The sequence below is a fragment of the Podarcis liolepis genome, assembly GCF_965112155.1.
Source record: "Podarcis liolepis genome assembly, chromosome: 15".
Taxonomy (NCBI): Eukaryota; Metazoa; Chordata; class Lepidosauria; order Squamata; family Lacertidae; genus Podarcis; species Podarcis liolepis.
The window spans coordinates 10,449,385-10,469,685 of NC_139566.1; the positions used below are offsets into that span (position 1 = coordinate 10,449,385).

At 48.3% G+C, this 20,301-nt stretch overlaps 2 protein-coding genes and 1 long non-coding RNA gene across 8 annotated transcripts in view; 2 read left to right on the top strand and 1 right to left on the bottom strand.

The window, feature by feature from the left end:
• ADAM15 (ADAM metallopeptidase domain 15) overlaps nt 1-10,088 on the top strand; it is a 46,638-nt gene extending 36,550 nt beyond the window's left edge. For 3 of the 6 annotated variants that reach the window (XM_083477025.1, XM_083477024.1, XM_083477026.1), the window contains 4 exons: nt 3,083-3,160; nt 4,577-4,648; nt 8,194-8,303; nt 9,535-10,088. In XM_083477025.1, coding sequence (XP_083333151.1) covers nt 3,083-3,160; nt 4,577-4,648; nt 8,194-8,303; nt 9,535-9,598 — 324 coding nt within the window. In that variant the 3' untranslated portion in view covers nt 9,599-10,088. The remainder of the gene's footprint in view (nt 1-3,082; nt 3,161-4,576; nt 4,649-8,193; nt 8,304-9,534) is intronic. The other 3 variants (XM_083477028.1, XM_083477029.1, XM_083477027.1) reach the window with 2 other exon arrangements.
• The window catches only part of LOC310694445, a 90,847-nt gene that overhangs the window by 30,005 nt on the left and 40,541 nt on the right, over nt 1-20,301 (bottom strand). The gene's annotated exons all lie outside the window — the stretch shown is intronic.
• Nucleotides 18,135-20,301, top strand: part of EFNA4 (ephrin A4) — a 30,972-nt gene continuing 28,805 nt past the window's right edge. Inside the window, exon 1 of the mRNA XM_083477407.1 lies at nt 18,135-18,338. Within this exon, the coding sequence (XP_083333533.1) occupies nt 18,223-18,338 (116 nt within the window). The 5' untranslated portion in view covers nt 18,135-18,222. The remainder of the gene's footprint in view (nt 18,339-20,301) is intronic.

The following is a 20,301-nucleotide window of genomic DNA, read 5'->3' on the forward strand; positions in this document are numbered from 1 at the left end:
CATGGCTAAAAATGAATAGAGGGCTCCCCTAACACTATAAAACCTTGTGGTTAATGCAAACTGCATACAGTGGTGCCCCGCAAGACGAATGCCTCGCAAGACGGAAAACTCGCTAGACGAAAGAGTTTTCCGTTTTGGAGGTGCTTCGCAAAACGAATTTCCTATGGGCTTGCTTCGCAAGACGACAATGTCTTGCGAGTTCCTGCTGGGTTTCCCCCCCTTTTTCTAAGCCGCTAAGCCGCTTATCAGCTGATCCGATCAGCAGATAAGCCTCTAAAAACCGCTAATAGCGCTAATCCGCTAATCCTTCAATGGGCTTCCTTCGCAAGACGAAAAAAACGCTAGACGAAGGAGAATCACAGAACGGATTCTTTTCGTCTTGCGAGGCACCACTGTATTGCCTTCCATACTAATGGGTAGGAACGTATGTTCTTTGGTTGTTATTTTGGATGTAAGGCCTAAACTTCCATCTTCAGGGCTAGGGTGGGATATTTTATTTATTTGTTGCATTTATACCTCCACCTTTTTCTTCAGGGAGCCCAGGGTGTGGAGTACATGGTTCTCACCATCATTTAATCCCCACCATAACCCTGTGAGGTCGGCTAGGCTGAGAGGCAGTGGCTGGCCCAGGGTCACCCAATGAGCTTCCTGGCTGAGTGGGGATTTGAACCCAGGTCCTAGTCCGACACACAGCTTACAACCACCACACAGTGCAGGCTCTCGGCTACATGTGTATGATGTAGTTGTATGATAATTGCATTTTTGTTGGATGAGAGGAAGCTGTTTTAGTGCTGCAAAAGGAAAGAATAGGGTAAATTTTAGTGTGTGTTTTAGCATCAATTCCCTCCCCCCCCCCAAAAAAAAATATATATACAGGAGGTAGGTTTTCAAATTACTGAACTGAAGCACTCTCTCCCTTCCTCCCCAATAGCAACAATTTTATTTTATTTTAGCATTAACAAAAATTACCTCTCCCAGTTCTTCTTTATTATATTTATTACATTTTGTTTCTTTAAAAATCAACTTATTAAATACGATGGATCCAAACTGGGGAGCGGGCAGTTGTGCAGAGTCTGAAGAAAACCAGAATCTCATGAACTTCTTTTACGCACAATCTCCACACACCCAGCTGTCAAATTTTGTTTCCTGGTGATAACTTGTTAAGTTGTACTTTTCAGCCTTACGGACATTGCAAACTTTTAATTCCAAGGTTGCAGATAAAACGTTTAGTCAATTTGTGTTTAGTAAATTTGTATACCATGTGTGTGCATGTTTACATCTATACAGATAGATATCTATATCTGTCTAGATCAGTTACAGGTTGCTCTGAAGTTTTCACTGATTATAATCGGTCCGTTTGTGTGTTGGTTGCCATGGTAACTATAGGCGTGGGGCCTGTCTCCTAGGCTGCTGCTATTGGTCATTGATGGTGGTGGGCTGTTGGGCTGTTGCCACAGGTGATTGGCTGAATTGTTGCTGACAGGTGGCGGGGCTTAGAAACTGTTGCTATGGCTGGCTGTGGGAGTGGTCAGTTACTGTTGGGAGGCGGGGCTTACAGGTCCTTCAATCCTGTTACATCCTAAGAGTGTTACCTTGGTTTTTTGTTGGTTTGGGTGGGTTTTTTTGGGGGGGGGGATTAGTGGGAAAAAAGAAGCAATTACCCTTTGCACCAAAAGAGAGAAGTTCCCTTCCACCCCGCTGGCCCGGAAGCATTTGATGCTAAATGTAATATTTTAATATAAACTCAGCTGCATACACTGCAGACTAATTTTAATCATGAAGTGCCGTCTCAGTTTGAAGGGCTTAATTTTCCAGGCCTACCCTCCAAATGCTGAGTAGAGTTAAAAAACGAGAGAGAAAAGTTGGGTGGGGGGCTTTGCAATGGAGTATGCTGGTAGAGGGCGTGGAATGGAGTGTCCCAGAAGCAGAGGTGTGGCTGGCTGGCTGGCTGGGAGCCTGAACAGGAGCGCTCTTTTTTAGGAGCTGGGGATGCGCTGCAACATTTTTGTTGCTGCGCAACCCCTTTGTTTAATTTTTAAGTCGGAAGAAGGGGCCCGGCGCGTCCATAAGGGAGCTGACTCTCTCACAGGCCCCTCTCTCCCTGTAAACACAGCCCTGAATAAAAGGCAAACCTTCAGAATGGAACAATTTCCCCAGAAAAAGGGGGAGGTGTTGCCCTGTGAGACTATATGGTATTGTGAAAGAGCAGGTAGAAGTGTAGATAGGACTGGCTAAGGAGAAAGTCCCACAGCACCCTCAAGTGGCTGGAGGGTGTTATGACAGCTTGTGCTGCCTCCTTAGGCTTACTGCAAAGGTGGGACTCTGACTCCCATCAGCGCCGGCATCCAGTGATGATGGGAGTTGTAGTCCATCCACATCTGGAGGGCCGCAGCTTCCCCAGCCCTGCTGTTACTAGGCTTAAATGCTCTATAATTCACCAAAACCCTGTGCCAGATTTGTAGAAACCTGGTTCTAAGCCAGAATAGATGTGACAAAACTAGGTTAATTAATTTGAGTGGGTTTGTTCTGAGTAGAGCATGGCTGGATATGACCTCTAAATGCTTATTTTTTTAATTCCTGGGGCTCATTGGGATTCTTTAAAATGTGACTAGGAGAAGACCCCCTTCCTTAATTTTGGAACGCCCTTTAGTTTCTCCTTCCTAAGCTTCCCAAACCAGGCTCAGGCTGGCTGGTGGCAGTTTAACCCAGTGGAGCTCGAGGCACTCTGTACGTGCTCTGGGACACCCCTTTCTTCTTACTCACGCAAGGTGTTCACGGCAGAGTCTCTGCAATATGTTCTGGGACCGATCTAAGACTCAGAATTAAATTCCTAAATAGACGAGAAATTTTTTGGGGTGCCTGTTTCTCTCTGTCTGTCTCTCTTTTCTCCTTGCATGGTTGCATTTGCATGAATGTTTGTGCCTCTCATGTACCCCTAGCCATGCATGCCACAGGCTGGAACGATAACACCCTCTCTCTCTCTCTCTCTCTCTCTCTCTCTCTCTCTCTCTTTCTCTTTCTCTCTATCTCTTCCAATCTGCTCTCTGGCTTCCTTGTGGCGCTGCCTTCCGTCTCTCTGCAGCCTGCTGCCCCCGATGCCTCTCGACCTGACCCACCATCCAAGCCTCTTCCGCCTGACCCGATCCCAAAGGGTCAACAGGTAACGGAGCGGGAGGAAGGAGGGGGCAGGGGCAGCTTGTCCCTTGACCCCATTGCATGGTCTTCTGCGACGGGAGGAAAAGTTGTCGGTCAATGGCAGGGCCTCAGTGTTTTGTGTGCAGGTGTCCCAGATTCAATCCCTGATGTTATCTCCGGCTAAGTGTTGCCTGAAACCCAGGAGAGAGGCTGCCAGTCCGTGTGGACATTGCTGAGCTAGATAGACACAATGGACTAACTTTGGTATTTAAAAAAGACAACCGCTTCCCGGCTTCCTCTTTAAATCAGAGCTTTATGCAGAACCACCCCTACTAAAAAAGTTAGCCAACAAACTTAAAATAGCTTGGGGAGGACAAGCAAAGGAGGATGCCTCCCCCCCTCCCCTGTGTGACTCCCCTTTATTACATGCACAGCACAAGACCTATCCCCCCTCCCCAAGCATACAAATCAATATGACTAATTTGACCCATCAACACAGCTCCCTTCACCAACAAACGACACTGCAACCAGCTGAACGCAACGAACCAAGCTCTGGGCTCTCTGATCTCTCGCTGTGCCAATGAAAATAGATAGATAGATAGATAGACCTACCTCCGTGACGGTGGCACAAAATCCCTGCCCAAACACTGCAATAGAACGAAAGGTCATTATTCTCCCTATTTCTCTCTCTCCCCTCTCTTTCCCCCCATCTGCACAATGTCTGACAACAGTGTCTCATACTGAATGTCAACAAACCGTGAAAAAGGCCCTATGAATTCTGTGAACTGCCCTAAGACCTTTGGGTATAGGGCGGTATATTATTATTATTATTATTATTATTATTATTATTAATAGAAAGTGGAGATACTATATGTACTTTTCCATGTTCGTTTGTTTTGTAGCACAAGAAAATCTGTAATAAAAAAAATGATTTAAACAAGAAGAGAACCATGAGGACTAGAATCCAGCAAAATCCAACCACAGGTTTCCTCATCCCTGGTCTAAGCTGACCGGCAGGGCCCCTCCAGGTTTTCAGACAAGAGAGCCTTTCCCAGCCCTACCTTGAGAGATGCCGGAGGCTGAAACGGAGTCCGTCTGCATGCTCTGTTTCTGAGTCGCGGCCAAACCTTAAAAACATGTAAGGTTCCGGTCCTCATGGTTCTGAACAAATACAAACATAGGAAGCTGCCTGCTGCTAAGGCCATTGTTTCCACCCAGCGGTGGCTCTCCAGGGTCTTTATCCAGCCCTGCTTGGAGATTCTGGGGATTGGACCTGGGACCCCCTTAATCCAGATCTGCCTTCCCTTAGTAAACAGCAAGGCCCTCCCGTGCTTCTTCCAGAGCTGCTCCCCCAACATACAACCCCCCCAATCTTTCTTCTTCTTCTTCTTCTTCATCCGAGCATGTCTTGTCTGTTGCTGTACCTCCTCTTTCTGCCCAGGCCTCGGTCCAGGACAGGCCAGCGCCCCCAACGCGCCCATTGCCTGCTGACCCCATTCCTAAAGATGCTCAGGTAACTGGCAGCATGGTGCCATTCCTGGTGGTGGTGTGTGGTTTTTTTGAGAGGGAGGAGGGTGGTCTCTTTGGGCAGGGTGGAAGGTGGATGGGAACAGCTGTGGGAGTTAATGGGAAGGTCTCGGTTCAGGCCCTCCCCCAGTTCCCCTCCAAAAACAGGGAGCGATCCCTCTTCTCCATACACCGAATATTGATAAATTCCATCCAAAATCCATTTCCAAGGACGAATCCCAGTTGTCCGGGAAATTCCAGGCGTATGCCAGCCCTATTCCTCCCCGGCCGATGGGGAAGAATTTTTATCGCATAATTTTCACCTTACCTGGCTCTCATCCTGGTTTGGGCCAAGCAGAAAGCTGCTGGAGAAGTTCCTGGTGATTTTTTGTGCTGATTGCGCTTCTTGGAGCAGAGCAGTGCGATGTCATACCCAAGGCATTCTGGGAAGTGCCAAGAAAAAAGCACACCAAGAACTCAGGCCAGTGTAAGTTTCAATAGTGGGAGTGGTCCCTTCTCGCAAATCAATAGTCAATAGAAACAAAAACTAATCCATTCAAAAGTATGTATTCTGACAAGGGTTACAGACTCAAATAGAGATTGCAAACTCTTAACAGAGATTACAAACTCAAACTCATAAAAATGTGTACAACACAATAATTCATTACAGAATTAGAGATAAGAGTTTATGAGCAGAGATAAGTTCACGTTAGTCCAGATTCGTCGTGGAGGTCTTAGTTTCAATCACTGAGCAGAAGTCAGAAGTCGGTTATGGATTAGAAACCAGGACAGGGCCCTGTTTCGATGTATTCACCGTCATCAGCTGGAGGTATCAAATATTACATGAAAATACGTTTAAATTCTCAATTATCATAAATTATAATTTATAAAACAGTATTATATAACATTTGGTTCCTTACCTAATTTTTAAAGGGTCATGTAAGTTTGAAGGCTTTCGGATAAATATAACCTGTTATTTTCTACGTTTCTCAAGGATAACAACTGAAAATAATCAATATTAATAATAGTTACACGTGTTGAATTGAATTAAAAACTCTAAGGTTACTATTGACTATTGATTTGCGAGTGGGGACCACTCCCACTATTGAAACTTACATTGGCCTGAGTTCTTGGTGTGCTTTTTTCTTGATATATTTAATAACAAGAACTCCAATTTATTCTGGGAAGTGCAGCTGATGGGAAGCTCCCAAGAGAGCCTAGCGTTGCTGTATGTGGGATGCAGCCTTCTTTAGCATCTCATGCGATACTGGGACCTTGCGGCCATCCAGGCCGCAATGTCGAGAGGTTTGGAGCAGACAAAAGGAAAGACTGTGGAACTCACTGCCACAGGAGGCAGAGAGGGCCACCGACATGGGCGGCTTTGAAAGAGGATTAGACAGATGGGTGGAAAAGAAAGCTGTTCCGCTCGCAGAGCTACAATTCCCAGAGTTTCCCCGGGAAGAGGGATTAAGTGTTAAACCACCCGCAGAATTGTATAGCTCTGTGAGGCAAATGGGGAGGTCTCTTAACCGCTCTCGGCACCCAGAACAAACTACAGCTCCCAGAATTCTTTGAGAGAAGCCATGCCTGTTTAATGGGCTATCCCAGTGCTTTAAATGTATGGTGCATATTAAAGATATGCAACCACTTGAAAGAAACAATTAGGCCTAGGATTAAAATGGAATTAAATTTATAAATAAGAAAATGTACGATAAGGAAAGCTATGTAATATGATTAGGACTGTGATATGGTTTTTTGAAACTCTGATATTGGAAACTGCTACATATAATTACTAAGAAATTCGGATGGAAGAGATTCGAGGAAGTCAAATACTATGTTTATGAAGATGGATGGTACTTAATTTTAATTAATTAAGTGGTAATATGTTGTATGTATCTTTTTTCTTTTTTCTCTTTTTCTCCTATTTTTTGTTTGTTTTTATTATTGTTAATCTTTTTTTTTACTATGTTTATCTATTGAAAATAATAAATATTATTTGAAAAAAAAGTATGGTGCGAATGTGGCCTGAGGCAAATTTTTGACACGGGACACAACAACCAGTCAGTGGTGTTTAAAACCCAGTGTACCACTTTGAACAGCCATGGCTGTCATTGTCATTCTGTCATGACAGAAAGACCAAGAGAAAAGCGACAGAAAGACTAAGAGAAAAAGACAACAGAGACTTTGAAAAAGATTGGGAACCCTTCGTATTATATTTTCAGAAACGAAGAAAGGCAGTAGACTTGATGGCAGGATTTAAATAAACATTCACATTATTAGTACCAGAAAATGTTTAGAAGACAGTGGAATAAGATGATGTAGTTAATTTTATTTTTATGTTTATGGGTTTGATGTTATGTTATTAATAACCTTTTCTGTTGAGAGATAGCAAACGGGGTGAAAATAGAAACAAACCAGAAACGCAAGGTGGGGGAAGTCTTGGAGGGGAGGGAAGGAGGAATATATAGTAAATGTTAAGAATTTGAGATGTATGTAATGAATGAAAATGAAAAATGAAAAAAACTTTTTTTAAAAAAAGAACAGCCGTGGCTTTTCCCAAAGAATTTTGGGAGCTGTTTTCTTGTCAAGGGTGCTAAGAGTTGCTAGCAGGCCCTTCTATTCCCCTCCTAGAGTTGGGGTAACAATCCCTTTTCCGAGGGGAAAGAAGTGAAACTTGTAACTCATTTACGTGGTTCCACTCTCTGAGCATAATTTAGCTTGACACCAGCCATGGAAATATAGATAATATTCGTGTAAGGGGCATCTGGTTGGCTACTGTGGGAAGAGCATACTGGGCTGGCTGGGTCATTGGCCGGATCCAGTCTTCTTACGTACTTAAGTTGACGTCGAAGCAAGCAGAAAAATGATAGAACCCTTGGCCATTTTGTAAGGTTAATTGAAGTGAGCGGCAGCCCCCTTGCAAAGATGTCAGGAAAAATTGCTCATACACACATTACAAATAGGTAGCCGTGTTGGTCTGCCATAGTCAAAATAAAAAAAGTTCCTTCCAGTAGCACCTTAAAGACCAACTAAGTTAGTTCTTGGTATGAGCTTTCGTGTGCATGCACACTTCTTCAGATACACTGAAACAGAAGTTGCCAGATCCTTCTATATAGTGAGAAGGTGGGGAGGGGTATTACTCAGAAGGGTGGTGGGAATGGGTGATTGGCAGATAGCTGAGATGAGCCTGTTGACGCCTCTTAATGACTCTTAATACCCCTCCCCACCTTCTCACTATATAGAAGGATCTGGCAACTTCTGTTTCAGTGTATCTGAAGAAGTGTGCATGCACACGAAAGCTCATACCAAGAACTAACTTAGTTGGTCTTTAAGGTGCTACTGGAAGGAATTTTTTTATTCATACACACATGTTCTTTTTGCATTGTGTGTGTGTGTGGTGTCGCACCCATGCACTTAATGAAGAGTCTAAAAATAAATATTCTGCACCTCTCTGGCCTCCGCCCCCTTGCTAGCGTGAGGTGGTGCGCAAGCGTTTCAGCCCGCGTCGCAACCCGCCTCCCCTAATTCAGGCTCCCTCTGTTTTCCTCTCAGCCCCCTGCCAAGCCTCCGCCACCCCAGAAACCGCTCCCTTCGGATCCCCCCCGGGCCGAACTCTGCGCTGTTCCCAACTATGACCCTCGGGTCCAGATGCTGCCATCGAGGTGAGTGGAAGAACGGGAAGCGGCTGGGGTGGGAGAGGCTGAGAGGGAGACGGCTGCTTCTTTTCCAGGTGCGGGGATTTGGAGGAGAGGGCTGGTGGGCAAGACAAGCTGCTTAAACCAGGGCTTCCCAAACATGGGTCTCCAGCTGGTTTTGGACTACACTTCCCATCATCCCTGACCACCGGTCCTGCTAGCTAGGGATGATGGGGGTTGTAGTCCAACAATAGCCAGAGACCCATGTTTGGGAAGCCCTGCCTTTCAACGGTGCTGCAGGTGGTTTTAGATGTTCTCAATACCGTATTTGCTCGAATGTAATGTGCACTTTTTTGGCCAAATTACGTTGTGAAAATTAGGGTGCGCATTAGATTTGATGGTGCATTAAAAAGTAAAGGTAAATGGACCATTAGGTCCAGTCGTGACCGACTCTGGGGTTGCAGCACTCATCTCGCTTTATTGGCCGAGGGAGCTGGCGTACAGCTTCCGGGTCACGTGGCCAGCATGACTAAGCCGCTTCTGGTGAACCAGAGCAGCACATGGAAACGCCGTTTACCTTCCCGCTGGAGCGGTACCTATTTATCTACTTGCACTTTGACGTGCTTTCGAACTGCTAGGTTGGCAGGAGCAGGGACTGAGCAACGGGAGCTCACTCCTTTGCGGGGATTCGAACCGCCGACCTTCTGATCGGCAAGTCCTAGGCTCTGTGGTTTAACCCACAGCGCCACCCGCGTCCCTGATGGTGCATTAGATAAATGCGGCAATAATAGTAGCCTCGTACCCAATGTTGCTTGGGAATTCTATTATTATTATTATTATTATTATTATTATTATTATTATTATTATTATTATACCACCCTTCATTGAAAGATCTCAGGGCATTTCACAAAATAAAAATGCAAGATAAAAGCACAAATAAATAGTTAGAAACACACACAAAAATAATCCCCACCCCCCAAAAATGCAGTGCAATTTTGAATGGTGCAGCGATTCAAAATGGCGTCCAATTGTATGTGCTGGCCAGCAGTCAGGGATGTTGTAACTTAACGTTATTGGATTCCGGCTCCCATCAGCCCCCAGTCATCATGGGCAATGGTTAGGGATGATGGGAGTTGTAGTCCGGCGACATCTGGAAGGCTCCCTAGCCCTGCTCTAGTGAAGTTAATTTTAAAAAGAACTTGTTATGACACGTACGCCTCAGCGCGAACCTTTCCTTCTTTCTCTGCTTCCCACGCAGGCCAGCTCCTCCTCCTCCTCCTCCCATGGTGTCCGGCCCGTCATTACACATCCACAATATCTAACCCAGGCCAGGCCAGGCCCACGGACTCTTCCTGCGGTGCCCCTCTCCGGCCGAAACGGGCGATGAGGACGACAACCCCAGCCCCTTCCTGGCACTCGCTTCGCTGGCTGCTTCGGATTTACAGGAGGGCGGCTTTGCACCCTTGCGAAGGCAGGGCTGTGTTTTGTTTTGTTTCCCCACCTTTGCCCAGAAGTCGCACTCCTAGCTTGGCTGGAAACCTCCGCCGTTTTGGCGCCATTTTGGCTCCAAAGTCCCTGCTTTTGGTTTCGGAACCTGGACACAAGGAACTGTGGGGGGAAAGGGAACAAGTCTTTGCACTGGTGAAAAAGGAGGGCGAAGGTGTGTGTATGTGTGTGTGAGTGTGAGTGTGTGTGTGTGTGTGTGTGTGTTTATGAGGGATGTCATTCCCTAAGGGAATCCTCCCCTCAAGAATCTTGCCTGGAAATCGCCCCTTTCTTTTCTTCGTAATAAAAACGGACTGGTTCCACTTATTTCTTTCAGCGCCTCTTTATCCAGGCTGGGACTGACCACCAGGGAAGGCCTGCCTCAGGCTCCATCTAAAGGTGCCATCATCTTTTAGCAAATGTACCCGCAGGGCAGGGGAGTTGCCCCCCTGTCCCGTTCCGTCGGAGCAGCTGTGGTGTTGGGTACTTGGGCCACAAATCACCAGTTTGTGTTAGGATTCCAAACAGCCAGGGTCTTTCTCGCACTGTGACCGACGGCCACGTAAGCAAAGAAAAAAAGTGGTATTGGTTTTTTTTAAAGGTGGTGTTTGGGAAGTGGTAGGAGATCTGGTGCCCCGGCAGAAAAGAGCCTGAGTCCAAAGTCCCATCTCCTAAAAAACTCCTCTGCACCCCTGGTTGCTGTTGTCTTTACAGTGGTACCTCTGGATGCGAACGGGATCCGTTCCAGAGCCCCGTTCACATCCAGAAGCAAATGCAACCCGCGTCTGCTTGTCCGTGGGTTGTGATTCGCCGCTTCCGCACGTGCGTGTGACGTCATTTTGATTCATCTCTGCATGTGCGAGCGGCAAAACCCGGAAGTAACACGTTCCGTTACTTCTGGGTCGCCGCGGAGCGTAACCTGAAAACGCTCAACCTGAAGCATATTCAACCCGAGGTATGACTGTACTTAAGAACATAAGTAGAACATAAGTAGAGTTAAAGTGTAGCCATCCGTAGCCTTGTCCTCCACCATGAATTGGTCTAATCCTTTTCTAAAACCATCCAAGCTGGTGGCCACCACTGCCTCTTGTGGCAGGGAGTTCCACAGTTAAGCTGGTTGCTGCATAAAGAAGTCGTTTATTTTGTCTGTCTTGAATCTTCCCGTGGAACTGAATGTTGGAGGCCCAGAAGTTCTGGTGTTAGGAGAGAGGGAGGAAAGCATTTTTTTCAATCCACTTCCTCCGTGAAATGCATAATTGTATAAACTTCTATCATGTCACCTGTTACGTGCCACAAAAAATTCCCAAATGCCGTAACCTTTTCTCGTTGCCTTTGGCGCAGCGCTGGCGATCCGCCTGCTTTATATGTAGCTGTAGTGAGAAATTTTATTTTGCATTCAGAATTCATTTTGCGTTCAGTTTTCTTTGGGGGAATGTGTTCAAATAATTATTCTTGCGCATCAAGCGGCTGATTAATCGTAAGCCTGTTTTGGTGAACCATTTTCTTCTTGCAGTGAGGCTGTTCTCTGAGAGGCGGGTGGGGGTCCCCCCCCCCCCTTTGACAAAAAATTGGTCATTCACCAAGACTCTCCTTTTGTCCTGGGAAGCTGAAAGACACTTCTTGCCATCTGCTGATGCGCATGAGGAATCATTTGGACACGTTCCCCAGATAATATTGTTTAAAAAAACCTTTCCCAAGGACTAATTGGTACATATTTGCAAAAGGCTTAAGAGCAGAAACGGATCTGTAGCCGATTGTTCTGCAGTTTTTGTCGCCCATTGTCCTTTCGTAATATGTTTGTTTCTTTGGAGTGCATTAGTATATTTTCGTATTTATGGGTCTTGCCTCATGGTTGCGTTTGTCTTGGCACAAGGCATCGTGCTTTTCTGGAACCTAAGAGCCTTGTTCAAATAGGAATTGCGGGTCTCAGTTTGCGGGCCAGAGCTTTGGGTGGTCTAGCTTGGACATAACACATAGTATCTGTGAATTTCTGGTATGAAGTGCCAAATTATATTTATTTATTCATTTTGTAAAATTTTACACCACAATGGGGGCGGGGGAAGTGGAACCTTCAGAGCAGTTTATGAAAAGAAAGCGATGAAATTGTCAATAAGAAACAATAGAAAGCAACTGTTCTGAATGTACAAAAAAATAATTAAAATCAGCAATAAGCTAAAACCCGGGTTAAAACATATGCCAAGTCTTGGCTTGTCTGAACAAAAAATATTTCAGCAAGCGCCAAAAAGAGTACAGTCGTACCTTGGAAGCCAAACGCCTTGGGAGTTGAATGTTTTGGCTCCTGAATACTGCAAACCCGGAAGTGAGTGTTCCGGTTTGCGGGCGTTCTTTGGAACCTGAATGTCTGACGGGGCTTTCTGCAGCCAATCAGAAGCTGTGCCTTGATTTCCAAATGTTTTGGAAGTCGAACGGACTTCCGGAATGGCTTCCGACGTACCACTGTACAGGGAAGATGCCTGCGTGATATCAATCAGCGAGGAGTTCCAAAGTTAACTGGTGCCACACTGAAAGATCAGTTGCTTACAAATGCAGAATGGGTATTATGCGGGGCCTGTAGCAGGGCCAGTTCCGCAGATAGAAGTGGCGTAGATGGTATAAGGGAGTTAACTGGTTCCAAGCTGGTAAGGGCTTTTTATACTGGTAGGAATTCGGCCCAGTAGCAAATCAGCAGCCGGTGCAGATTTCTTGAGCACAGGAGTTATATGCTGATAGTGGTCCCTGTCAGCAATCGTGCTGCAGCATTCTGCGCTAGCTGCTGCTTCCGGATCAAGCGCAAGGGAAGCCCCGCATAGGGTGCATTGCAGCAATCCAGTCTTGAATTAAACAGTGTGCATGAGCTGGTGCCACCAAGCCTTATGTGCCCATCCCATAGCTCCGTGGTGTTGTCAAGAAAGCAGCCTGTTTTGTGGACTCAGGACCCAGGCGCAGGTGGATGGAGCAGGGGGGAAGTTGATGAAGTCCAGGTGGAATTTCTCCCCAGGGTCTCCTTCCCGCATGTCTCCAGGTGATGCCGGTGTTATTGATGCGTTTCTGGTAAAGGTGAGGCCTTTGGGGAGAGGAGGTGAAAGAGCTCTGCTCTGAATCAGGTGTATGTGATCATATTTAGGCATGCTGTGGTCCCATGGCAAGGCGAGGCTGCGCATGTTTAGATAAAATGTTCCCAGATTTGAGTTGATTGTGAGATAGGCAGTGGTGGCGTTTGATAAGACTCAGTTGTCTTGATAGGAAAGGGGGACTCTTTAGGTCTGATGTTGATGATTATTATTCATTCATTTAACAAGATTTAGACTTTTATTTTAGAATTTTGTGATTCTAAGATTACATAGTGAAGTCCTCTTGAGCGGTTTACGTAAAGCAAAAGTTAAAAGATTCAGATAAAAACCAAACAAAAACCAAACAACAAAAGCCAGTTGATGTGAAATTTACCAAAATACCAGCTATCTATCTATAGAGCATTAGAACCTTTTGGCTGCTGGTCAGACCAAGGGCCCATTAAGTCCAGTGTCTGTTTTTGCCATAGACAGCCAGAAAACAAGAGTTGGAGAACATGAAACCGACAGATTAATCCATCCGTAGATATTTTGAACCCCTGACTCCTATCATCCCTGACCATTGTGCATGCTGGCAGGGGTTGATAAGGAGTCTGAGTCCTGCAAATGCCTGAAGGAGGTACAAAGTTGGATCCAGAAGCCCCCCCATCTCTCTCCCCCCCTCCCCATCTCAGAATGGCCATCTCTGTTTTACCTTGGATAATTCTCTGTCCTCCACTTTTTGGCAAGCAAGTTGTGGTTGCTTTGCTATACCACTAGGTGGCAGCCCAGCCTAGGAGTCCATCACCCCCCAGCTAAACTTCTAAATAGCCATACAGTTGCCTGCCTTGTTCCTAGAGATTTCGAGACTGGGCAGTGCAAGTAGTAGCAGAGGCTTCTGTTGCAAGGACCTCTGTTGGGGCGTAATGTGTATGTAAGCTTTGATGGTAACACTGAGTTCTTTGCTTGGGGAGAGAAAAGGGGTCAGAACATAGCCAACCCGGTGCAGCCATATCGTCCTCCACAAAATTGCCTAATCTTTCTTTTAATTAAAAAAAGAACACATTTGTATTAACAGACTTTCCATAAATAATCAAGGTACAACAAGTGTCTGCTTTCGAACTGCAGAATACAGGCCAATTACAGTCGTTCTCAGACATTTTTGTTGTAGGCACTGAGGGGTTGAGGGGGGGGAGAGGGAGGAGAAAATAGAAAGAAGAAGAAGAAGAGGGGTGGTGAGGAACACGGTAAACCTTCCTTCTTTACTTAGTATATAAGTGCATCACGTAGATAGGTGCCCCATATCCTCTTTAAAAGCCACCCAAGTCGGTGGCTGTCACTGTGGCAGTGAGTTCCGCAGTTTAACTAGGCCCTGTTTCTTATAAACTTCTGCCATGCCACCTCTTGCCTGCTTTTTCTCTAAACTCGAGAGCTCCCAAGGGTTGCCACCCTACCTTGCAGGGGAGTCGCGTTTGTGAGCCAGCTCCCACCCCCCTCTATCCTCCAACCAGGCCGGCAAAAGGCATAACCCCAGCCAAGCATGGTCACTCAAGGAGAAGGGAGCAAGGCAGAGCCACAGAGGGGTGTGGCTTGAGGGGAAAGGGGTGTGGCCTGGGGAGAGTTCTGAGGGCCGGACAGAGAACCTTGGAGGGCCTGAGGCTCCCTCACCCTTGCTGCTGCTGTTGGAGGTGGCGTCTTCCTGGCTGCCATCGCCGCTGAGTTTCACCTCCCAGGACACACATCCTGTGGCGAAACGTGGAGGTTGAGTCACGGGACGTCCAAGAGTTTCGGAAGGAGGCTTGGCAAGGGGGGTCGCTCCGCCACGCAACCCCTGCGTGAGCTTCGGCTGAAATTGAAATCGCTGGGGATCGGGGCCTGTCGCCCGCACTGCAATTGCATGCTGACCTTGCACTTTGGCACAAGTTCTGTGTGTGTGTTGTGTGTGTCCCACGGTTCAAGCACCTTCTCTCGCCCCCCCCCCCCGTGAGAACAAAGGTTCCCTTGTCCTGCCCAGCCACGCGGATCCATGTTTATGGGGCTTCCCAACCCTGTAATTTCTCCAGGTACGTGACTCTCAACAGGAGCCCCCGGCTGCCAGTCCACATCATGTGCTGGCTAGCTTGGGAAGGAGGCACGACTGGCACTGGAAAGGCACTGCTAAAGCCCCTGGGTTTGGGTATATTTGGGGGGTGGAGGGAGGGAAAGCTTGCCCATCAAAAAAAGCTTGTGTGTATGTGTGTTGGTAATGGAGCACGCCGCGTTTCGCACCCGGCTCCTTAGCCTCCTTACGTGATCTCCACCTGGGAAAAGTATCAAAAGCGGGGTTTTTTAATGACAGGGCATCCTCCAACACCTGGAATTTCTATGGGCCGCCGGGCTGTGTTCTAGGTCCTGCGGGACGTGCCGATCATAATCGATCCCAACTTTGAACTGCCAAAAGAAATTATTTTCCTATGAGTCAAAGCCCCTATAAGGCAGGAATCTTTTTGCCCAGCATGGGGCTCGAACCCACAGCCCTGCGATGAAGAGGCTCGTGTTCTACCAGCCTCTCCTAATGAGAGTATATTTCTTGCTTTGTGAATACAGATAACTCTCCTCTTATGCAGCGGTCCACACCTAAGTGCAAAAACTCATAAAGCCAGGAATCCCCTCAAGGAAACCCCACATGGGTAGGTGGGAATAAATAAATGGAGAGTGGTGAATTCCCTTCCTTTTTTATTTATTTCCGCTCCCCATTTCCTTATTTATTTCCCGCCACCCATGCAAACCTGAATCGCGTGGGCAAAATCAGTGAGTTACCTATATATAAGACAGGGGAGGGGGGGGCACGAGTTGTGTTGCAGGGAGAGGTTCAGAAAAAGGGGAGCAAAATGATCAATAATAATAATAATACAATTTTATTTATATCCCGCCCTCCCTAGCCGAAGCCAGGCTGAGATTGGCTAACAACAGTAAAAGTAACACAGTTTACATAAAATCACAATCTATTAATTGAAATACATTCTAAAATCAATTCATTCAAGGAGCAACTCCTTCCCTATTAGAAAAAGTTGCAGCATTCGAGACTTTTTAATTGAGAGAAAAGGCAAATAAGTCACAACACGATCAACGTTTATAAAATGACGCCTGGTGATCGCAAGCGTAGACATTTGCTGCTGAGCTCAGGACCAGTTTGTGAGCTTCCTTTGAGAATGGGATGCTGGTTTATAGATGGGCCTTGGGCCTCATCCAGTAGGCTCTTCTTACTTTCTTATGGGAGGAAGGAGACCCCAGCCCGGCTGCCCCAGTAACAGAATATGGGGTTACTGCATCCTGTAAAGGAGTCGAGGAAGAAGGGAAAAGAGCAGACACACACATGACTCTATTATTGCTGAGAATTTGGGCCTGTGGAAGAGAAAAGAAACTTTAATCACACTAAACACTTCAATATGTTGTGCTCACGACCAGTCTCAAAACCACTCCAAATTTTCTGCTTGGCCTGGAGGATTAATTACGCATGTGAGCCAATGATGATTTGATGAGGAGGACAATTGAGTTGGGGGTGTGTGGAAAGTCCCTGCGGCCTGGTTTATGGAAGTTTATGCACATGGTTTATGTGTCTAAAGGTCCTGGACTGCCCAGACGACAAGGCCCCCATCTCAGTGTCACTGATGTGGCCCCGACGGAAAGCAGAGCCAGACGTTTGGCACCAGCTTGGCTGCGAGAGTTGCAGGAAGGAGGCCTACAAGGCACCATCCAGCCGTCTTAGGGGCTGCACTCTAGATTTGTGTTACTCCTGAACCTTTTCTTCTCCAGAGATATCCTACAAGAGAGCAGGTATGGATTGCCCCCCCCCCCCGGGGTTTACTCCCAAAGCCTTACTCATGAATCAGTATAGCTGCAAAGGCAGCAAAGGTTTAGGACCAGAATTTTCCTTCTCCTCCTTGATGGGGTCGCTTCCCAGGTCGACGAGCCCCATCTGCCCAGGTGAGATAGATGTATTACGATTTAAGTAAGGGATGGAGGAATAAGAAGGACCCCAATTGGATCAGGCCAATAGCCCACCTCGTCCAGTGTCCTGTTCTCACAACCCATTGTTTTCGGAGTCGTCCTGGCTTCTGAGGTTGCCAGAGGGTTTTGGAGCACACCACAGATCCTCATCCTCATCCTCAAGGTCCGTACAGTTAAGGCTATGGTTTTCCCAGTGATGTATGGAAGTGAGAACTGGACCATAAAGAAGGCTGATCACGGAAGAATGGATGCTTTTGAATTCTGGTGCTGGAGGAGACTCTTGAGAGTCCCATGGACTGCAAGAAGATCAAACCTATCCATTCTGAAGGAAATCAGCCCTGGGTGCTCACTGGAAGGACAGATCGTGAAGCTGAGGCTCCAATACTTTGGCCACCTCATGAGAAGAGAAGACTCCCTGGAAAAGACCCTGATGTTGGGAAAGATGGAGGGCACAAGGAGAAGGGGACGACAGAGGACGAGATGGTGGGACAGTGTTCTGGAAGCTACCAGCATGAGTTTGACCAAACTGCGGGAGGCAGTGGAAGACAGAAGTGCCTGGCGTGCTCTGGTCCAGGGGGTCACGAAGAGTCGGACACGACTAAACCACTAAACAACAACAACAAGTGTAGCAACAAATGCATACATAATCCCCGTTTTCGGAGTGGTCCTGGCTTCTGAGGTTGCCAGAGGGAGCACATCACAGATCCTCATCCTGCGCCGCCTTCTGGGCATGGGAGCCAAACTCCTAGGGAAAGAGACCCCTTCTCCCCCCTAAAATATTTGAGGGGTCCGGGGCCCCCCAAGTTGATGGGCATTGCCATAGAAATGGTGCTCGTGTGCCACGTTTTTGTGATCGATTGCCTGGCCCGCCATTAATTTTTTCCAAGTTGACACCCCTGGATATGTGTGGGGGGGGAGTGATGTCCCGAAATCGCGTTCTCCCCCCCCCCGCACATACCCCCCCCCAGAAAAAGGAGTGCCACGCTCGTGAATATCTGCCCGTCGAGCACGAAAGCACCGGAGCAGGGGCGAGCCGGCAACGTTGACAACCCCTCCCACCCATTCATCCATCCATCCAGACTTCCGCCGAGTGAATGAAGCGAGAGAAAGCGAGGGGCTTTTTCTCGGAGCGCTGCGGGCCTCGAGGGGTTAACTCCGAACTTCCCTCCTCCTCCCCCTCGCCTTTCTTTCTTCTTTTCATTCTTCCTTTGCTCCGAGTTGCTACTATCCGCGCCGAGCCCCGGCCGCTGATTGGTGGAAAGTTAGAGCTGGCCGCGATTGGGGGCGTGGCCGCGGCGGCGGCAGCACTTTCTCCCCCGCTCGCTTCCCCTCCCCTCGCTTGGCTTCCCTCCGGCCGATCGAGCGCGCTCAGTCCGTCCAGTTGCCCCGACGGGGGGCTCGGCAGGGGCGGCGGCGGCGGAGCGATGCGCCCGGCGGGGGCGCTGCCCTGGGGGCTGCTGCTTGTGTTTTGGGGGGCCTTGCTGGGCCGGCAGGTGCGGGGCCTCCGCCACAGCGTCTACTGGAACGCCAGCAACCACAGGTAACGCAGCCGCAAAGTATTTGAAAAAGAAAAGAAAAAGATGGGGAGGGAGGGATCCAGTGGATCTGGGGCGGGGATCTGGGTCGATCCCCTTTTAGGCCTCACCTGCGCCCCGATCCCTCCCAGAAACGCACCCGCCTGCCCCACCTCCAGGCCCCTGCGACCCTCGGGGGCCTTTGCCGCCGTGCGCCCCCTCCTCCCACAAATCCTCAAGTTTTCTGGATCTTCGCTTGCGGTTTGTTGGACGGGACTCTTTTTTCCTGTGGTTCGACTGGAGAGAGAGGGGCGGACCCCCTACTTTGTTCCTTCTTGCCTCTTACACCCCCTCCCCAAAATAAATGGGGTTCGGGTCCTGGAAGGCTTCGCCGGCCCTTCTTAAACTCGTTCTCCCCCGGGCAGGATTTGGTTAAAGAGGCCGGTGGGGTGGGACTTGGGGGGGGAGAGAAAGGGGTGAGGGGCTTGCCTCTCCTCCCCCACCTCCCCTTTCCGAGCTGGCTTCGTGTTGCGCGCTCAGCATCTCTTTGTCTGGCGGCCTCCCAGGTGCCGCCCCCCTTTCCCCCATCTCCCTCCACGAAAAATTCGCCTCTGCCCCCCTTCTTCCCTTCCCCGCCCCCCCCAAGCTGGCCGCTGGAGGGGGTGTTGCTCATCCCGTTAATGTGGGGGGGAAGGGGGTGTCTCCCCTTTGAACTACCTGGCAGGAGAGTCTTGCCAGGCTTTAAAAAAGCACATTTTCTTAGGTTGGCGTGGCCTTGGTGGCAGAGTTTGGCTGGGCTGGCGGTACCTCTTTAGGCCTGGCCTCTGTTTTCTCTCTCTCCCCAGAGAGTCTTGCCCGGTCTTGTGCCCTACAGGTGCCCAGAGGCTTGGGTGCCTGTCCTTGCTTGTTGGGCGTCTCTTGTGGGTGATGTTTGCCCTTCCTCCTGCCGACAGTTGCTTGGGGGGAGAGCTTCCTGGGCTCCCAGTGGCAAAAGTGACCCCTAACAGGCATTCGCTATCTGGGGGGCTCTGCCATGCTATAGGTTCATTCCGCCTCTTTTCCCCAGCCTAGAGTAGTTTAAGGCTCTTAGCTAAGTCAGGAGAGCGTGAGACTCATAGGGTTGTGTGGGTTCGGGCCCCATGTTGGGCAAAGGATTCCTTCATTGCAGGGGGCTGGGCTAGATGACCCTCGGGTCCCTTACAGCTCTACAGTTCTATGATTCTGTGAACACCCTCCCTGCTGCCTGAAACCATAGAGAGCTGCTGCCAGTATTGCCCAGATGGAACAAGGGTCCGACTTGGAGTAATGTTGCTTCCTATGCTCCTCTGTAAATCAGCACTTTATTTGGAACAATGAGGGCTGGAGCCCGTGCTTTGCCTGCAAAGGTTCTCAGGTTCGATCCTCAGCATCTCCAGGTAGGGCTGGGAAAAGGCACCCTTGCCCTAAACCCTGGTGAGCCTCTGCCAGTCAGTGCAGGCAATACTGAGCTAAGTACAACAACGGCCTGACTTCATAGAAGGCCGTTTCCTATGTTCTTGTTTAAAACCTTGAAGACTGGGATCTTTATTTTATGGCAAGGGCTTGTAGGCCTGGAGTCTAGCGCAAAGCATCTGGCTGGCATTCAGAAGGTGCCAGATTCAATTCCCAGTATCTTCAGGCTGGGAATATTCCTTGCCCGAAACCCTGGAAAGCCACTGCCAGCCAGTGTGGACAATACTGACCTAGATGGACCAACTTCTTACAATCCCACGAATGAGAAAGAGGAGCCAACTCTGGATGTCTCTAAGGAATGGTACCCATGTCACATTTTTCCTTGAGAAAGAGAGAAACAACAAATTGAGAATAACAAATACAGTGGTACCTCGGGTTAAGTACTTAATTCGTTCCGAAGGTCCGTTCTTAACCCGAAACTGTTCTTAACCTGAAGCACCACTTCAGCTAATGGGGCCTCCTGCTGCCACTGTGCCGCCAGAGCACGATTTCTGTTCT